The sequence below is a fragment of the Lepisosteus oculatus genome, chromosome 1 (genome assembly GCF_040954835.1).
Source record: "Lepisosteus oculatus isolate fLepOcu1 chromosome 1, fLepOcu1.hap2, whole genome shotgun sequence".
In the NCBI taxonomy this organism is placed as follows: domain Eukaryota; kingdom Metazoa; phylum Chordata; class Actinopteri; order Semionotiformes; family Lepisosteidae; genus Lepisosteus; species Lepisosteus oculatus.
In genome coordinates, this window is record NC_090696.1 from 71,311,526 (window position 1) to 71,327,335 (window position 15,810).

General features: G+C 37.5%; 1 protein-coding gene across 50 annotated transcripts in view; it reads left to right on the plus strand.

Annotated features, from left to right (window-relative positions):
* LOC102695388 (protein tyrosine phosphatase receptor type D) overlaps nt 1-15,810 on the plus strand; it is a 650,800-nt gene that overhangs the window by 577,155 nt on the left and 57,835 nt on the right. For 25 of the 50 annotated variants that reach the window (XM_069192221.1, XM_015345576.2, XM_069192240.1 and 22 more), the window contains 8 exons: nt 1,141-1,722; nt 3,526-3,671; nt 3,913-4,057; nt 7,525-7,830; nt 8,702-8,895; nt 11,278-11,304; nt 12,436-12,553; nt 15,210-15,794. In XM_069192221.1, the coding sequence (XP_069048322.1) occupies nt 1,141-1,722; nt 3,526-3,671; nt 3,913-4,057; nt 7,525-7,830; nt 8,702-8,895; nt 11,278-11,304; nt 12,436-12,553; nt 15,210-15,794 (2,103 nt within the window). The remainder of the gene's footprint in view (nt 1-1,140; nt 1,723-3,525; nt 3,672-3,912; nt 4,058-7,524; nt 7,831-8,701; nt 8,896-11,277; nt 11,305-12,435; nt 12,554-15,209; nt 15,795-15,810) is intronic. The other 25 variants (XM_069192317.1, XM_069192322.1, XM_015345571.2 and 22 more) reach the window with 4 other exon arrangements.

Below are 15,810 nucleotides of genomic sequence, written 5' to 3' on the forward strand. Positions count from 1 at the left end.
ACAGTTTTAATTACCTGGCAGATTCATTTCTGTAAACAATAAATTCAGAGAGGTAGGTTACCTATAGAGCAATATACAGTAACTACAGAAAGCCAGTGAGAAGGGTAAAAAATAAGGTACATTTCTAGTAAAAGTGTACTGTCTCCATGTGGAGTTACCATCTTCAATCATACACTATACAGTATATTAAATTTGTGAGCTGTTGTAAGTGTACTGTATTGTTATTGAATGTCTTGTTAAAGTTTGCATTGTTATAGCAAGGTGTGTACAATATGAAGGTTTAGACATAACAGAAAAGAATCATCATACTGTATGTCTAAACATGCCTATACTTCATTTGTGGAGATTATTCAAAGAAAACAGTGGATATGGTCACTTCTTAATGCCACTTCTTGAATAAAATAAGAGCTAGTGTTAAATTAGACCCAAATAAAAACATTAAAAACATTAATCCTGGGATCAGGAACTTCATCTTTGATTTCTGTTTTCTGGTACATTTTTAATGCCATGTAGGGGACCATATGGGGACTTTCTCATTTTTTATTAATTTATGTAAATCTTAAGAAAAAGAGATTTCGATTGCAGCTATTATAAAGAAAAAGAAAAAAAAACACGTCCTTCATTTGATAAAGCTGCATGGAGTAAAGTGTGCATTAAATTAATCTTAAACTACAGAACAGCCTTAGTTGAAAAAAAGTAAAAATATGTTTGTTACGTGTGTACGTCAACAGTGTAAATGTCACGGATGTCGGAAGGGACGAGAGGAGAAGGGACGGTAGGGCAGGAGAGCATGAAAGATCCTATGCGTAGCGGCGAGAAGGGTTAGCCCGGGCTCAGCAGTTCAGGAGTGGTATAGAAACCTATGCCCTCAGGTATCGATGTGGGGCGACCCGGTGTTAGGCGGGTTTCAGGACATCCGAACCTCGGTGCTGAGCGAGGAGCAGAGCAGAAGCAGGAAGTAAAAAGGCTACACAACAAGACACACCAGAAAGACATGAATAATCACAGGGAACTAGGAACAGGAGAGAAGTAGAGCGCCCTCTAGGTGTACTGGGTGTGACAGTTAAAGTCTGAGGTAAGTGCTTGTGTAGTCTGTCACATTTGAGGTTCTCACTAATTAATCCATGTTGTCATTTTCAGCACTGCCCAAGGCTCCTGGGACCCCTGTCGTAACTGAGAGGACAGCAACAAGTATCACATTAACGTGGGACTCTGGCAACCCGGAGCCTGTTTCTTACTACATCATTCAGCACAAATCCAAGTTTTCTGAGGAGACTTACAAGGAGATTGACGGGGTGGCGACCACGCGCTACAGTGTTGGAGGCCTCAGTCCCTATTCAGATTATGAGTTCAGGGTGGTGGCAGTGAACAATATTGGACGTGGCCCACCAAGTGAAGCTATAGAAGCCAAGACGGCTGAACAGGCTCCAAGCACAGCGCCGCGGCAGGTTAGGGGCCGCATGCTTAGCAGCACCACCGCCATCATCCACTGGGATGAACCGGAGGAGGCTAATGGACAGATTATGGGCTACAGGGTGTATTACACCACGGAGCCTAACCAGCACGTCAATCACTGGGAGAAGCAAATCGTGCGTGACGTTAACCTACTCACCATCCAGGGACTCATCCCAAATAAGACATATTACATCAAGGTTCTGGCATTTACCTCTGTTGGAGACGGACCCCTCTCCCCGGATTTGCAGATCATAGCCAAAACAGGAGGTGAGCTCTCCATGTGTTTCAGTCAGGGAGACAGTGGGTGGAAGCCAGCTAATCTGGTAGTCAGCTCCTGCTATCATGAGCAAGAGCTTAAAAATAGAGAGCCTGAAAGGAATGCAGCAAAGGGGAAGTTATCTAGGGAGTTGTTTTGCCCATTTGAGTCATCTCTTCTTCACGGATTTCACACTTTTTATTTTATCCTGACGGTAGGAAAAAACACTTTCACATCTTCTCTAATCATAATACTAAATGCATGGATTCCCCTAAGAATGTAAGGAAGCTGATTACTGAGAAGGTTTATCAAAGTCATGACAAATGACTGTGCAGTGGTTTATATATTACCTTACTATTATAGGCACTGTATCTCTGCTCACACTTTTGTAATAATATATAATCTATCACCCCATACTCAATAATTAGGTCATTAAATTAATGTAATTGCTTGTTATTACAGGTATGCATTGGGATCTGAATGATCATTCTGTTTTATTTAGGATTATTTGACTAGCAAACATTTTCCCTTAGAGCCTCTCATGGTGAAGACAAACAAATCTATATAGAATATATATAAATCTAGAATCTATAATCTATACTGAAACAGTTGAAAAACAGCTGTTACACGTGAGGTTTATGTTTATGTGTTTGTCTCTTTCATGCTTGATAGTTATGTGACAGTGGGTAACTCACTACACTTACAGTGCAGTGTGCCAATGTATTGAATGATTAATAACTGTGGTCCAGGGGCACAGGGAGTAAGATATTCTGTGTTCACAGGGCAAATACTCTAACAATAGCACAGGGTAATACAGAACAAGGCTAAACTTTAAAGCGGGATTTGTAAGTCATATAGCAAAACTAGATCTCTCTGACTCAGACAAGATTTTATTTATCCTTATTAAACATGTTGTTCAATTCATAACAAGACATGGGAGTCCTGCACGAGGTGTCTGGGAAAATAAATCTTTTTAAAATTTGTTCATTCAAGATCCCAGCTAGCACCTGTCATAATGGATAATCTCATATTGCTTAAAGTTTTACAAAACATTTTAACAAAGTTCTAAAAAGCTAAGTCTGAACATTTGCATCTATAAATGCAAGCAATGATTCTTCCCATTGAGCATCACTTTTAATTTTGATGTCTTTGGCAACTATTTTCATATATTAATTAGTAGAAAAAGACATGCTGTTATAAAACATGTACATTTTGTTTTGATGGTGCTTTTTCTCACATCAATTGTTCTTCATTTAGATTCATATATATATATATCTGCTGTAAAGAGGAACAGACTTAAAAATAAAACAGTAAAAATGTATGTGTACTAAGTACATTAATAAGTTAACTTAGAAGACATAAGACATAAGACAAAATGTTTAAGCTTATTTAGAAATATATGAGAATTCTTCTGTTTAATTTCATGATCTGAAATAAAAAACATGATGGTAAATCATATAGAAGAGATTCACCTTTATATTCATTTGTTGTTTCATTACCACAACCCTCTTTTTAATGAAGAAAACAAACACCCAATGTGCTAACTAAAAACTAATAATGGAAAAATTCTAAATTATGTGCAACAGTGGATTCAAACTCTGCTGTTAATTGTACTTTTCCTAATGGATATATCACAAAATTATTTTTACCCTTGAATTCTATCTACGTTTACATGCACTGTTCTGTTGTGCAAAAAATTACATAATGTTATGGCTGCATAGTGCCTGAGATTTTATTTTAGGAAGTTATTTTGGTTTGCTTTCTAAATACAAAGCCTCAATAAGGATTGTTATCTTTGTGTTTTTGATGTGCAGTTCCATCTCAGCCAACTGACTTCAAAGCTGAAGCAAAATCAGAAACAAGCATTTTGCTGTCTTGGGTGCCACCAGCACAGAACGGTCAAGACAATCAAATAATTGGATATGAACTTCTTTATAGAAAAGGGGATGATAAGGAGGAGGTATGTACTAACTTATTGTTTTCCCCGTTATTAGTAAGGAAAGCAAAAAATGGAAAATATTTTACTTCACCTTGTGGACGTCACTTATAATTTATTGGTCCTGTTTTGAGCTGAATTAGAGAATGTATAAGAATAAATGTACTTTGTGTCTAATTAATAAGACTCAGCTGTTTAACAGATAACAAAGAAATCATGTTTTTATCCTTTGAAAGTAATATATCTGTATTTCTCTGTCCAACAGAAACGTAGCAGTTTTGAGCCAACCACATCCTACCTGTTAAAGGAACTAAAACCATTCACCACCTACACCTTTCTGCTGGCTGCGCGCAGTAAGCATGGGATAGGCGCGTATACCAATGAGGTATCAGCTGAAACCCCCCAGACACGTAGGTCTTCTTCTTTGAAAAATCTCTGATATTTTGTTTTTCTTTTGCAATGAGCCATGCCTGAAAAACAGGCAGCGCAACTAACACGAGTAAGGCTTCCGTTTTCAAAAGTCAACAGATTGAGAAAAAAACTGGGAGGTCACAACACTTTAACAAATATGTTACTCCAAGTTTGACCCCAGTGGCTGAATATTTATTTAAGCCGTATGAGATGAAAAGAAAATGTCTTCCCCTCCGAAAATGTTTTCTATCCTTTGAGGCGCCTTGGGACTCAAAGTCTCCTTCAACAGATTAAAATATGCTGTTGCAAGCAAACAGATAAAAAGTAATCTTTCTTTTTATGTTTCTGTACCCAAAACATAAGTAGTGGTTTACCTTGAAGATGTTTGAACATTGCCTACAGAATTTTGCATTCTACCAGGGAGACTTTACATTATATGTGCAGTATTGGCAACTGCAGGTTTATACAACAGTCCTATATAAGTATTAAGTTGTCGCGGGTTAAACTATTAAGGGGGAGAGGAGGCATTTTTATGAAGTCATTTGCGAAGTTCTAAAAGAAGTTAAATGGTAGAGCCCTAGGTTAGTTTCCTAACCTGGCCTGCATTTGCGTAGAGTTTGTATGATCTCCCTGTGTTCAAGTCAGAATCCTCCGTGAGCTCCGATTTCCTCCCGCAGTCCAAAGACATACTGGTAGGTTAATTGGTGTCTGGGAAAATTGGGTTTAGATGTGTTTGAGTGTGTCCTGCATCCTATCCGGGATGTATCCTGCTTGCACCTGCTGCTTGCCAGGATAGGCTCCGGCTCCCCCTGCGAACTTCTGTTGGATACATCTGTCAGAAAAAAGACGGATGGATGAAAGGAACTTCAGGCTTCAGCCATCAACCTTCAGTGCTTAGGGGAAATAGCTGGAATAAAAATCATGAATAAAATTAACATTCAAATATCTTAATCGATCTTAATTATAAAGATACAGTGCTATCCTTCTCTTCAAATAACGTACAAGTGCAATTAATTGTACTTATAAGTGGCAATACACCTGTATTGTACATCTGTGGCAAACTCTCTATGATCCTACTTTACGTTACACTACCACAGCACTAAAGGCTTTAAGTGAACAAACATTATTGTATTATATACAGTATACTGTATGTACTGCACGAATACAAGACAGCAAACCCATTTACTTCCCATATATGCCTGTAGTTTTTAGAACAACCTTGTGTCTATGTGCTAAAATGAAATAAATGATAACAAAAGATAAATGAAGAAGTCAACTTATGACCAGGATTTAATATAATTTTGTCAACTTGAACAATACATGGAAGTTGAAAAGCAGTGACTGAGTTTTGAAAACGGAATACTTTAATTAACCAGAGTTGTGAAAATACATGTTCTTGTTTGACTGGCTTCTTATATTAGGACTGTGTGCACTCCTTTTCATTTCAAAAGGATTGTAAGATCAGTCTTGGAGTGGGCTTGTCTTTATTGTCAACTGACAAGGTTATGTGGTTTATAGCAACATTTCATAAACTCTTTCCCTTTGAAGTTTAAAAATCTTTTTGTCCTGATGCAGCCCCAATAAAGGAATAAGATAATGAATAATTCATTGTTTCTTTTAAAGTTATTCAACTGTTTCTCATTTAAATAGAAAAGTATGTGTTCACTTAGTTTAAAACCTTGTCTCTTGACATTTCATGTCAGCTCTGATATGCATTAGCATACAGTGATTGAGCTTTCTAAGGAAATTAGCGAGCCTAAACACTTTTCTATTGAGGCCAATGCATTCTGCCATTGAACATCATCAGCAATCGTTATCATCTGTTACTGAATACAAAGCAGACATGATTATTTTATAGAGGACATCTCATAAAATAGAAAGCTCAAACACAAGTATCCTCTGAACATTTAAAAAATATTAACTGATTCACACTGACAGACCTCAGATTTATTAAAACTGACCATGTTAATAATTAAATAAGTACATGAATCTAATTCTATTTGTCCTTGAACGCATTATGAAATTGCTTATGATAAGGAATTTATTGTTTTTAAATGCCTTTAAATGTGTATGTGCTACATACAGTAAAATGTGTATATAAGTAAATTATGTGTGTATGGTTGTTTAAGTTTACTGTATTTGTTAGGACCAAATTTGAGAAAATGTCTTCACAAAAAAAGTAACTCCTGAGAAACAGGCATTGTGTTGACTGGAAAGGTTGTCCTGGCAAGGCAAATCATTTTTTTGAAACCGCAAAACCACATAAAATCTAAAAAACTTGTTTTGGGTCTGCTTATACACTGTGTTGAGTTTGATTTGGCAGAGCTTAAAATATTATTTAAAATGGAATGGGAATTAATCAATGGTCTCCACAAGTATAGAATTACAAAGGGTGTGTACATAAAATGTACTTCTGTAGGCCCTGAGTTAATAACAGTGAGAAAAAAACTTCTTATGAACATAAATCTGAGGTCTGAATCAGAAGCAGGTAGTACGCAGGTGGGTATAAGTTACTGTGCAGTCCAAAGCTCATCAAGTCTGACCTGAACTTGGTATGTATACCAGAACCCCATATTACTTGTTGTTTGTAAACTGTTCACTCCCGAAAAGACTTTGCATGTTTCTGTGTTACTTAGATGATTTCAGAACATCAGTCTTTTATTCTTTGAATGCACTGTTATATGATCAGGCTTTTACCACAAACCAACAGACTCCGGAAAGGTTGGTGAATAATGTAACTTTTCTCCTTCAGTAAGAGAGTTGAAACATCAACCTTTATATTTTTGATTCGTGGTAATTGCTTGGTAAAGGGTGATTGTGAGATAGTTGCTTTTCAGCAAAATCCATTGCCTCTCTTTGGCATCTGTGTGTAGGAGTACCTTATAAAGGAAGACCAATTCTAGTGTGATCAGATCATGAATCCTGGTTATACCACTGGCAGTTCTTAAATCAGAGGGTTTACTTACAGTATCAGTGTATATTTTGTTACTATTCAGCCTCATGGCTTGTGGGAACACTTTACAGTAGGCACAAGGGAAGGTTTATACAGTTTTCAAGAGAGGGGTGTAATGGTTTAAACAACAAAGGTAGGTTTTGCCTTGTAAGGTTCCATTTTGAGCACATTATTTACCCCCTCACACAACATCCTCGGTGTGTGGTTTTCATCATTCATCATTTCAGTACATTCAGTTTGACAAGCCAAGGTGTTGGTCTTTGCTTATTGTTTTTTTCCATTTGATCCGGAATAATTCATGACGTTTTATTTCATTTTAGTTTGGTTTATAAACCGCAACATGATCTGTGTATTTTGTTTTCATTTTACGTTTTATCCCCCCCTTTTCTTTTTCCATTTGTTTCCACCATCATAAAACCCTCCATCACTCCAACCTGCTCTGAACCCCCGCTTTTAAAAACGAAACGCACCAACAAAACTCGATTTGAAATAACACCCGCAAACCCCAATCAGAGCCGTCAGCGCCTCCGCAGGATGTCACATGCTCTAGCCCAAGCTCCACCAGCATTCTGGTAAGTTGGCTGCCACCACCTGTGGAATTACAGAATGGAATCCTTACCAAATACTCCGTCCAGTATGCTGCTACCGAAGGAGAGGATACCAGTCCCCGCCAAATCACTGACCTCCCCCCTGAAAGTTCCCAGTACCTCTTGGAAGGCTTGGAAAAATGGACAGAATACCGTGTGACAGTGAGCGCCCACACAGATGTTGGACGGGGCCCTGAAAGCTTACCCGTGCTGATCCGCACCGACGAGGATGGTATGTTGGCTCCTGCTGCTCCAATAGACAACTAGCAATGCAGTCTTGCAAGCCTAGAGTTATCTAAGCTCCCCAAAAGTCCCCCTCTCACTCCCTCTGTCCTGCTTTTAGACATCTCTACCTTGCCCCAAAATTACTAACCTTGAACCAGCCCCCCTCTGTAATCTTTTTGATCCTCGAATTTTTTCGGACTTTTTTCCAGCCATCAAGGCTGAATAATATTTTTGATTCTCCTTGAACTTTTGTTTTTCCTCCCTCACCTAATTAGAAGTTCAAAAAAGTTAGACTCCACCGTATCCATTTTGTCTGCAGCCCATCCGTCGGAGGCAGCTCGGTTTCCTCACTTCCAGCTGCCAGTTTTTCTCCTGGCTTCCTGGCTTTTTTTTGGGGAAAATTCATTCTGTAATACCATTTTCTTTTTCTTTTTTTTTTTTTAAACGTGACAGCCAGGCAAAACAGGTTAGTGGGAAGAACTCCAGAGGCAATGGATGCTTTTTGGCCACAGCAAACATTCTTTTTTTTTCAATGTTTTTACAGTTCACAGACAAATTCTTTAATCTTTTGTGATGCTTTGATCTTCGAAGCATCACCCTTGGCTTTTTCTTGCTTTTTTTCCCAAATACTTACATTTTTATTCCATATTTTTAATCCACTGATCACTTTTTTGCTGTCTTTCAAAATGTTAGGTCAGCTCTCAGACCTTTTTTGGGTTGTTTTTTTCTTAACCATTATTAAAATATTGATGTCATTCAATGCTGTGGTATCTGCCCTTTTTTGTATTTTTTTTTCCCCAAATGGGCTCTGCGGAGTTGGGCAGGAGAGGGGTCACTGTAATCTTGACCTTTTCTTTTATCCCATGATGTTCTTCCAGTTCCCAGTGGTCCCCCTCGTAAAGTCGAGGTGGAGGCTGTCAACTCCACATCAATTAAAGTGATCTGGCGTGCGCCGGTTCCCAACAAGCAGCACGGGCAGATCCGAGGCTACCAGGTGCATTATGTCAAGATGGTAAATGGAGAGCCAACCGGACAACCCGTTATTAAGGACATCTTGATTGAAGATGCCCAGGTAAAGTATTGACGATTTCCACTTTGTCTTTTGCGCAAAACATTTGCGGATTTTAGCACAAGAGGGTGTGTGGAAACCCAGGTTCAGCTCTTAATTCACGATGGGATTAATATAAAGAAGTTAAATGCCACTAGCCAACTATGACTAACAAATGGCTGCTGTCAGCATCAATAAGGATAAGTTTGGAATGGTCAGACCCATCATGTGCTCTATATAAATGTTTTCTTGCACAAATTCAAAGAGGATTCCCACTTTTTATCACTGTGAGCACTTCACTCACAATTTATGATGCTCTCTTAATGGATAGCTTCAGCACTGGGTTCTGGGTCACTGCCTTTTGAAGATATATTGTGCCATGCCTGTTAGTTTCTAGTTTCTTACATAAAGTTCTGGGCTCCTTTGTCTCTCAACCAGTGAAGTACTCAAACTGAGTGCCGTTAAACACAAATGAACCAGATATTGCAATGCTTGAGCCTAGCTCATGTTTCTGTCTGGCATTGGGCATGCTATCCTATGGGATTAGTGTACAATTGGAGGTCGATAAGGTACAGTAAGAATTAGTTGACGGTGCTCTCCTATCTCTCAGCAAAACCAGAGACACCTGTAACATCACAGGTGCCTGCAGACTTAAAGGGGGACATCATCACCAGTCAGAGCTAACTCTCTTGTAAGAAGCTGTGAAACTTTAAGCATGTCAAAAGAGTTGCTCTTCCAGACTGGCCCTTCTTAATTCTCCTTGTGTTTGTACAGTGGTTGGTGCTATTGGTGAGAAGTAAAAAAAGCAATTGCTTACTCCAGATTGAGAGAGGGATGAAATGAAAAATACAAAGAATTGCACAAATCAAATGCTTCTGATTTACAAGTATCACACATACGAGATGTGATTATACAGCCTTAATTTTTTCCTGTTTTTTTTTTTTCATTTAATGTAGTACGGTAGCTCTTTGTCCCAGAGTTTTTTGAGAGATATTCCTAAGAGCATAATTTAACATATGAAGGAAAACAATCCATATCTGATTGGAATGAATTATGAGGAGCCCAAGGTGGAACACTTTTACAAAGCTTTGCTTCAACAGAGATTAATTGGTTACTGAAGGGTTTGTGTATGAATTTGTTAATTAAGTCGTTAGCTGTGCCTGCAGTAAGTTTACTTATGATGGCTAAAGAAAGCGTGCATAATATTCAAATCAGTCATATAGAACTATGTACATTAAATTGAATTACTCCTCATTTTATTTAACATAGATATTTTATTGACAGAATGTGAGGCACAATGTAAATAGCGGGTGAGCTTTAGACTGCTTGGTTTTAGAGAACAATAGTATGTTAATTAATTGTTTTTTAAAAATCAGGGTACTTTAAATAAGAAATATGTACAATGTTGACATAATCAATACACAGTGGACTTTAAACTAATTAAATAATTTGGATGTACATATTTCAATATAAAAATAAGGCTATCTGCTAGATATAGGGGATAAATAATGTATCCGAGAAGAAATTATTTTGACATTTCACTGTTTTTAATGGGTGGCACCGTGGCCCAGTGGTTAGCATTTCTGCCTCGCAGTACTGCAGCCTTGGGTTCAAGCCTGGGCTTGGGCTGCTGTCTGTGTGAGGTTTGCATGTTCTCCACAAGTTTGTGTGTTTCCTGTAGTCTAGGGCTTCCTCCCACAGTCCAGAAACATACTGCTTGGTTAACTGACTTCTAGGAAAAGTGGCCCTGGTGTGAGTGTGTGCGTTTCCATGTGTGTGCCTTGCGATAGTCTTGATAGTCTGGTGTTGTTGTCTGGGATAGGCTCTGGCTCATCTGTGACCCTGAATTGGAAGAAGTGGTTAGAAAATTGACTATACAGCATTTAACAACACCCTTTTATGGCCTTAGCATTCACTAAATGTACTAATTTTGTTAATATAGAAATATAAATTTTAATACTGTCTGTCATATTGTTACCATTTTAGTTTTGCTTAAAATTGACTATTAATAAAGTAAAGTATGTGTACATTATGTATACACAAGTATTATTTAACATTTTAACAGTGTCTTAAGTATAATTCTTTATACATTCTCTATCATTCTCTACAAAGGTGAAAGTTTTCATCTTTAGATGAGATTTTACAATATTGACATGCAATAAGGTTTTGCAATATTCATTTTTAGAAAGATGCATGTGCAGAATGAGATCTCGAATGAGATTATGTAAAGTGACATGTCTGATGTTATTTATTAGCGGAGGGAAAAAAAATATAAAAGGCCTTTTTGTTGTTAATTTCTGAAACAGCAGCTGTACGCTGTAAGTTGGACTGTCTTCCCTCTTGGTAGTTCGCCCCCACTTAGTTCATGTTTTTTTCTTTCCTTTCTATCTTCTAAATTTCAATCAGTGGGAATATGATGATTCTACTGAACATGTGAGTAAATATGGACTGATCCAAGTGTGTCATGCCTATCTGTTAAGCTTTCTGCCCAGCATGGCCTGACCTATACTTTGTCTGTCTGTTGGAATCTTGTCATTTTTACTACTGCTCTAAATTCCGCTGTACTTTTTGATGGCAGTCCTGTGTCAGTGCATGGATGTTTTTTATTCATTTTTTGCTCTGCTTTTTGGTTGGTGCTAAAATTGGCATAATTCTTTTATAAACACTTTTTAGAGGCTTGTTTGGAAAAAGAACAAAAATAAAACAGTAATAATCGGTTTTAAATGAAACAAAACCATGATCAATCACAAATCCTTTCCTTAGGTTTTACTTTTCATCTGAAATTCTGGTTTATTGATTATACTTGATTTTTAATATTGACATTATTAGCATGTTTAACAAAGCCTTTCATTTACCAATGCGATGCTTAGCATGCTTGTGATTTAATTATTAAAAAATAAATTATGAGGTGACACTACAGTTCTTTTTCTTCTGATTACACACTTGGATACATTAGAATTCTGAACATCATTTCCTGATTGTTCCTACCTGGTGGTTAGGTTACCTCACTACTTCTGGCTATATGCAAAGAACACCTTTAATTTGAACATAAAAGAGTGTGAATGGAATGAGTTAATCTAGTCCAAGATGCAATGAAAAATATGAAAAATATCATGCAGAAATTGCCTTTACATATGAATTTACAATACAAATTACACTCTAAATCAAAATAAATAAAGTATATGAGATAAAAAATAAACATACAGCAAATTAAACTACTAAATCTTTTAGGGTTAATGGAAGGCTAGAGAAAAAGCTTGGTCATGTTATAGGTTTATCCAAACAGGTACAGTGAATAGAAATTAAGTTAAATTACATGCAATAAAGCCTTATTACTAAATAAGATACAAAAAAAAGTTTGTTGAACTTATTAGGTTGGGTCTTAAAAGGAAGGCATTGCTCTTAAAAAAAACGAAAATTGAAAAAGAATTAAGAAAGAAAGTGAATAGGTAGACAATTAGTGTAGCCATTCCAAATTGTATGCCTTACCTCTGCTTGTTATGTACTTATCAGTCCTTAAAAGTGAAGTGGAGGTTCTCATGCTGCGTCTTTTATAATCTGCAGGAGATGATCATTTCTGAACTTCAGGCTGAGACCACCTACTCTGTTGCTGTTGCGGCGTATACAACCAAAGGAGACGGGGCTCGCAGTAAGCCCAAGCTCGTCTCCACAACTGGTGCAGGTATGTTAGCTTTTATATCGGGTGCTAGTTTAATTGATGCTTAATTAATCAATGGTTGCATTTATATACAATAGCTCTGTTCAATCAAAAGGATGACCAAAAAAGTCACTCAACAAGTCATCCACAAGATGTCACCTCCTATAACGTTGTGTCCCCAGGCTCCATGCGAGCCATGAAAATGAAACTTTCAGTCCAGGGGGACTGGTGTCACCTACTGGTCGACAATATCACTTGCAACGGCAGCCTGGTTTTCCTTTGCATCTCAATAATTTCCAAGGTCAACAAGGTGACAAAAGCAGTGAGCCACCCAGGATTTACACCCACAACCTTCTAGTTTTGAGCCATAATTACAAGGGAGAAACATTAAAGACTCAGGGGTATAATGTGAAATCTAAATATAAAAGCCATAAAAAACCAAAAGCCCTTTTGCCTGTGGATGGCGTTTTGATTTTGATATCACATAAATGTTGCATATACACAACTCGTTCTTATGGAGAGGCGGGGCAAATGTTTTGAAAGAATTCATTCAGTATGTAAAAAAGTCCTGCAGTGTCAAATTAACATATACAGATGCAGCCATTCAAACTTCGCAGTACAAACCCGTACCGCACGCAGCTACGCACAAGCCACTGCGGTGTACCGCGGTACGTGATTGGCTGGCCAGAATGACAGATGGGCACTCGTGGTTCATCGGTCGGTGGTGAAAAGATTTAATCATTTAATCTCTTTACTGTGCACATTTTAATCCGCTTAGTATTGAATGTTTATATGGAATTTCACAACTAAGGGGAAATTTTAGTAGCTGAGCATAAAAAGAAGAGGAGCATAGCACATCTGAAGGTCTAAGCGATATTAATTTAGGAACATAAACATATTATGCAAACTGCACTGTATATGGCTGGTATTGGTAGTTTAAAGAAAAAATACACACCAGTATTCCATTTCTCCCTAAACATTTTAAGCATCAAAGTCTTACATGTTTTTATTTTGGGAAACGTTTTTACGGGCTCCTTCTGACCATATTACTGTACGTTTATATACTTTGTGAAAATTTATCGTTTTAACCTTTTCTGCGAATACGCTCGTTATCAAAGAAAACAAAAGCATACTTTTAGAATTTGATTAATAGGGAATATAATATGGAATCACGTATCTAAAGAAATTAATAACGATATAATTATGTTAATTATTCATTATATTATACCATTATAATTTCTTTAGATAAGCGATTCCATATTATATTCCCTATTACTCAAATTCTAAAAGTAAGGTCATTCATTATTAATACTATTAGTAATATCTTCGGTAAAGACTTTGATCCATAAAATAGTTCTGCATAATTAAAATATTTATGAAAAAGGTGGTAGGTTGTGTACTTTTGTCCAACTGAGTAATCTTGCTTTCATAACATATACCAACTTTTTAATGTATACTGATTAACATGCTGTAATACACCGTTTAAGTCTAAAGAGTATACAACTTAAATTCTTAATTAAATACAGATTGTCCCTCTGCAGTGATAGGGATTCGAAACCGGGTGTTTTCTGGTGACAGCTCAAATGCTGTACATGAGAGGTTAAGCTTTATTAGCTCCACCTGGCGGTTTTACAAGGTGATTCTGGATACTATTAGCATAATCGAATTTGCATACGGTAAAATTGCGTTATGACGCAAAATGACGCGTTTTGATGCGACACGCCCATCGCGTTGTACTGCAGCGTGCTCATTTTGAATGGCTGCATCTGTATGTTACATTTAGACTTAAAACAAATAATCAGCTTCATTGATAGTCATAGGTAATTAGTCAGTATGCGAGCCCTTTATAGAATTGAAAGGTATGACATATACGTTTGATGTAAACAAAGATGAAAATGAAAGGAGACTGATTAATGTCTATGGCTTTGCTTCACAAACAACAGAGAGAGGGCATGAACTCTCATTCTTCTGCTGTTGTTGTTTTTTGTTTTGTTTTTAAACAGCTGTATCTATGGATTCTGAGTGCTATGCTGATGCTAACACACATCTAGAGAGACTTAAAAGTTGCCAGCAATGCAAGATATTTTGCTGTACCTGTCTTTTTTATTTCGAGCTGAGAATACTGAAGCCGTGCAGCTGGGACATAGACAACATAAACACATATCATATTCTGACAGCAAAAGCAGTCTTTATAGAACTTATCAAAAGAGTATATCAAAAGAGTATTTTTGGCATTTCCAGGAGTGCCAGCGCTGACTTTCTTATAAATTGTTTGTACTGTTGTCTTAATCTGAGTGAAAGTCTTATTTTAAATAATGTCAGCAAGAAAGAAAAATGCCGACATTGTAATCAAGTATTCGGATTGAATTACAACATGCATATTTTATGAGCAAAAGACAGCCTTAAGATATATTCAACAATATTCAGTTATATACCGAAGCCATGTATATAAACAGAAAAAAAAAACATGTGGAGGAGCCTCTTAAGCCTCTTTTGATTATTATGATGAAAATTGGAAAAGCATGGGTTATCAGTGTAACTTCTGAAATTAAAATGAATACATCTATTCTGATTGGCTCTGTGGGGGATGTCTACAGTGGGTCTACATCAGATATAAAAAGGGATTTCTTAAGTTGAGGTATTCATTCCTTATTTTGTTTTTTTTTTACTTCTGTTTCAGTTCCAGAAAAGCCCAGACTTATGGTTGGTACCACCAATATGGGGACTGCGTTACTTCAGTGGCACCCACCCACATTTACCTATGGCCCCTTGCAAGGCTATCGCCTGAGGTTTGGCCGAAAGGATGAGCCCCTGACTGTAATAGAGTTCTCTGAAAGGGAGCATCACTACACCACCAAGGAAATTCATAAAGGCGCCACCTATGTCTTCCGTTTGGCATCCAGGAACAAAGTGGGATTTGGGGAGGAGATCGTCAAAGAAATCTCTACACCTGAAGATGTACCGAGTGGCTACCCTCAAAATATTGTTGCTGACAGCATAACTACAACCACCATTCAGCTGAGCTGGAAACCTGTTTTATTGGCTGAGCAAAACGGCAACATTATCAGATACGCCATCCAGTACAAGGACATCAACAGCCCAAGGAACCCCTCAGAAATCTTCATCATTGCTCCTGAAACTACCGTGACAATTGATGGCTTAAAGGCAGACACCACTTACGATATTAAAATGTGCGCTTTTACCAGCAAAGGTTCCGGTCCTTATAGCCCAAGTGTCCAGTTCAGGACACAGCCTCTTGATCAAGGTAGGATCTCTCCCCT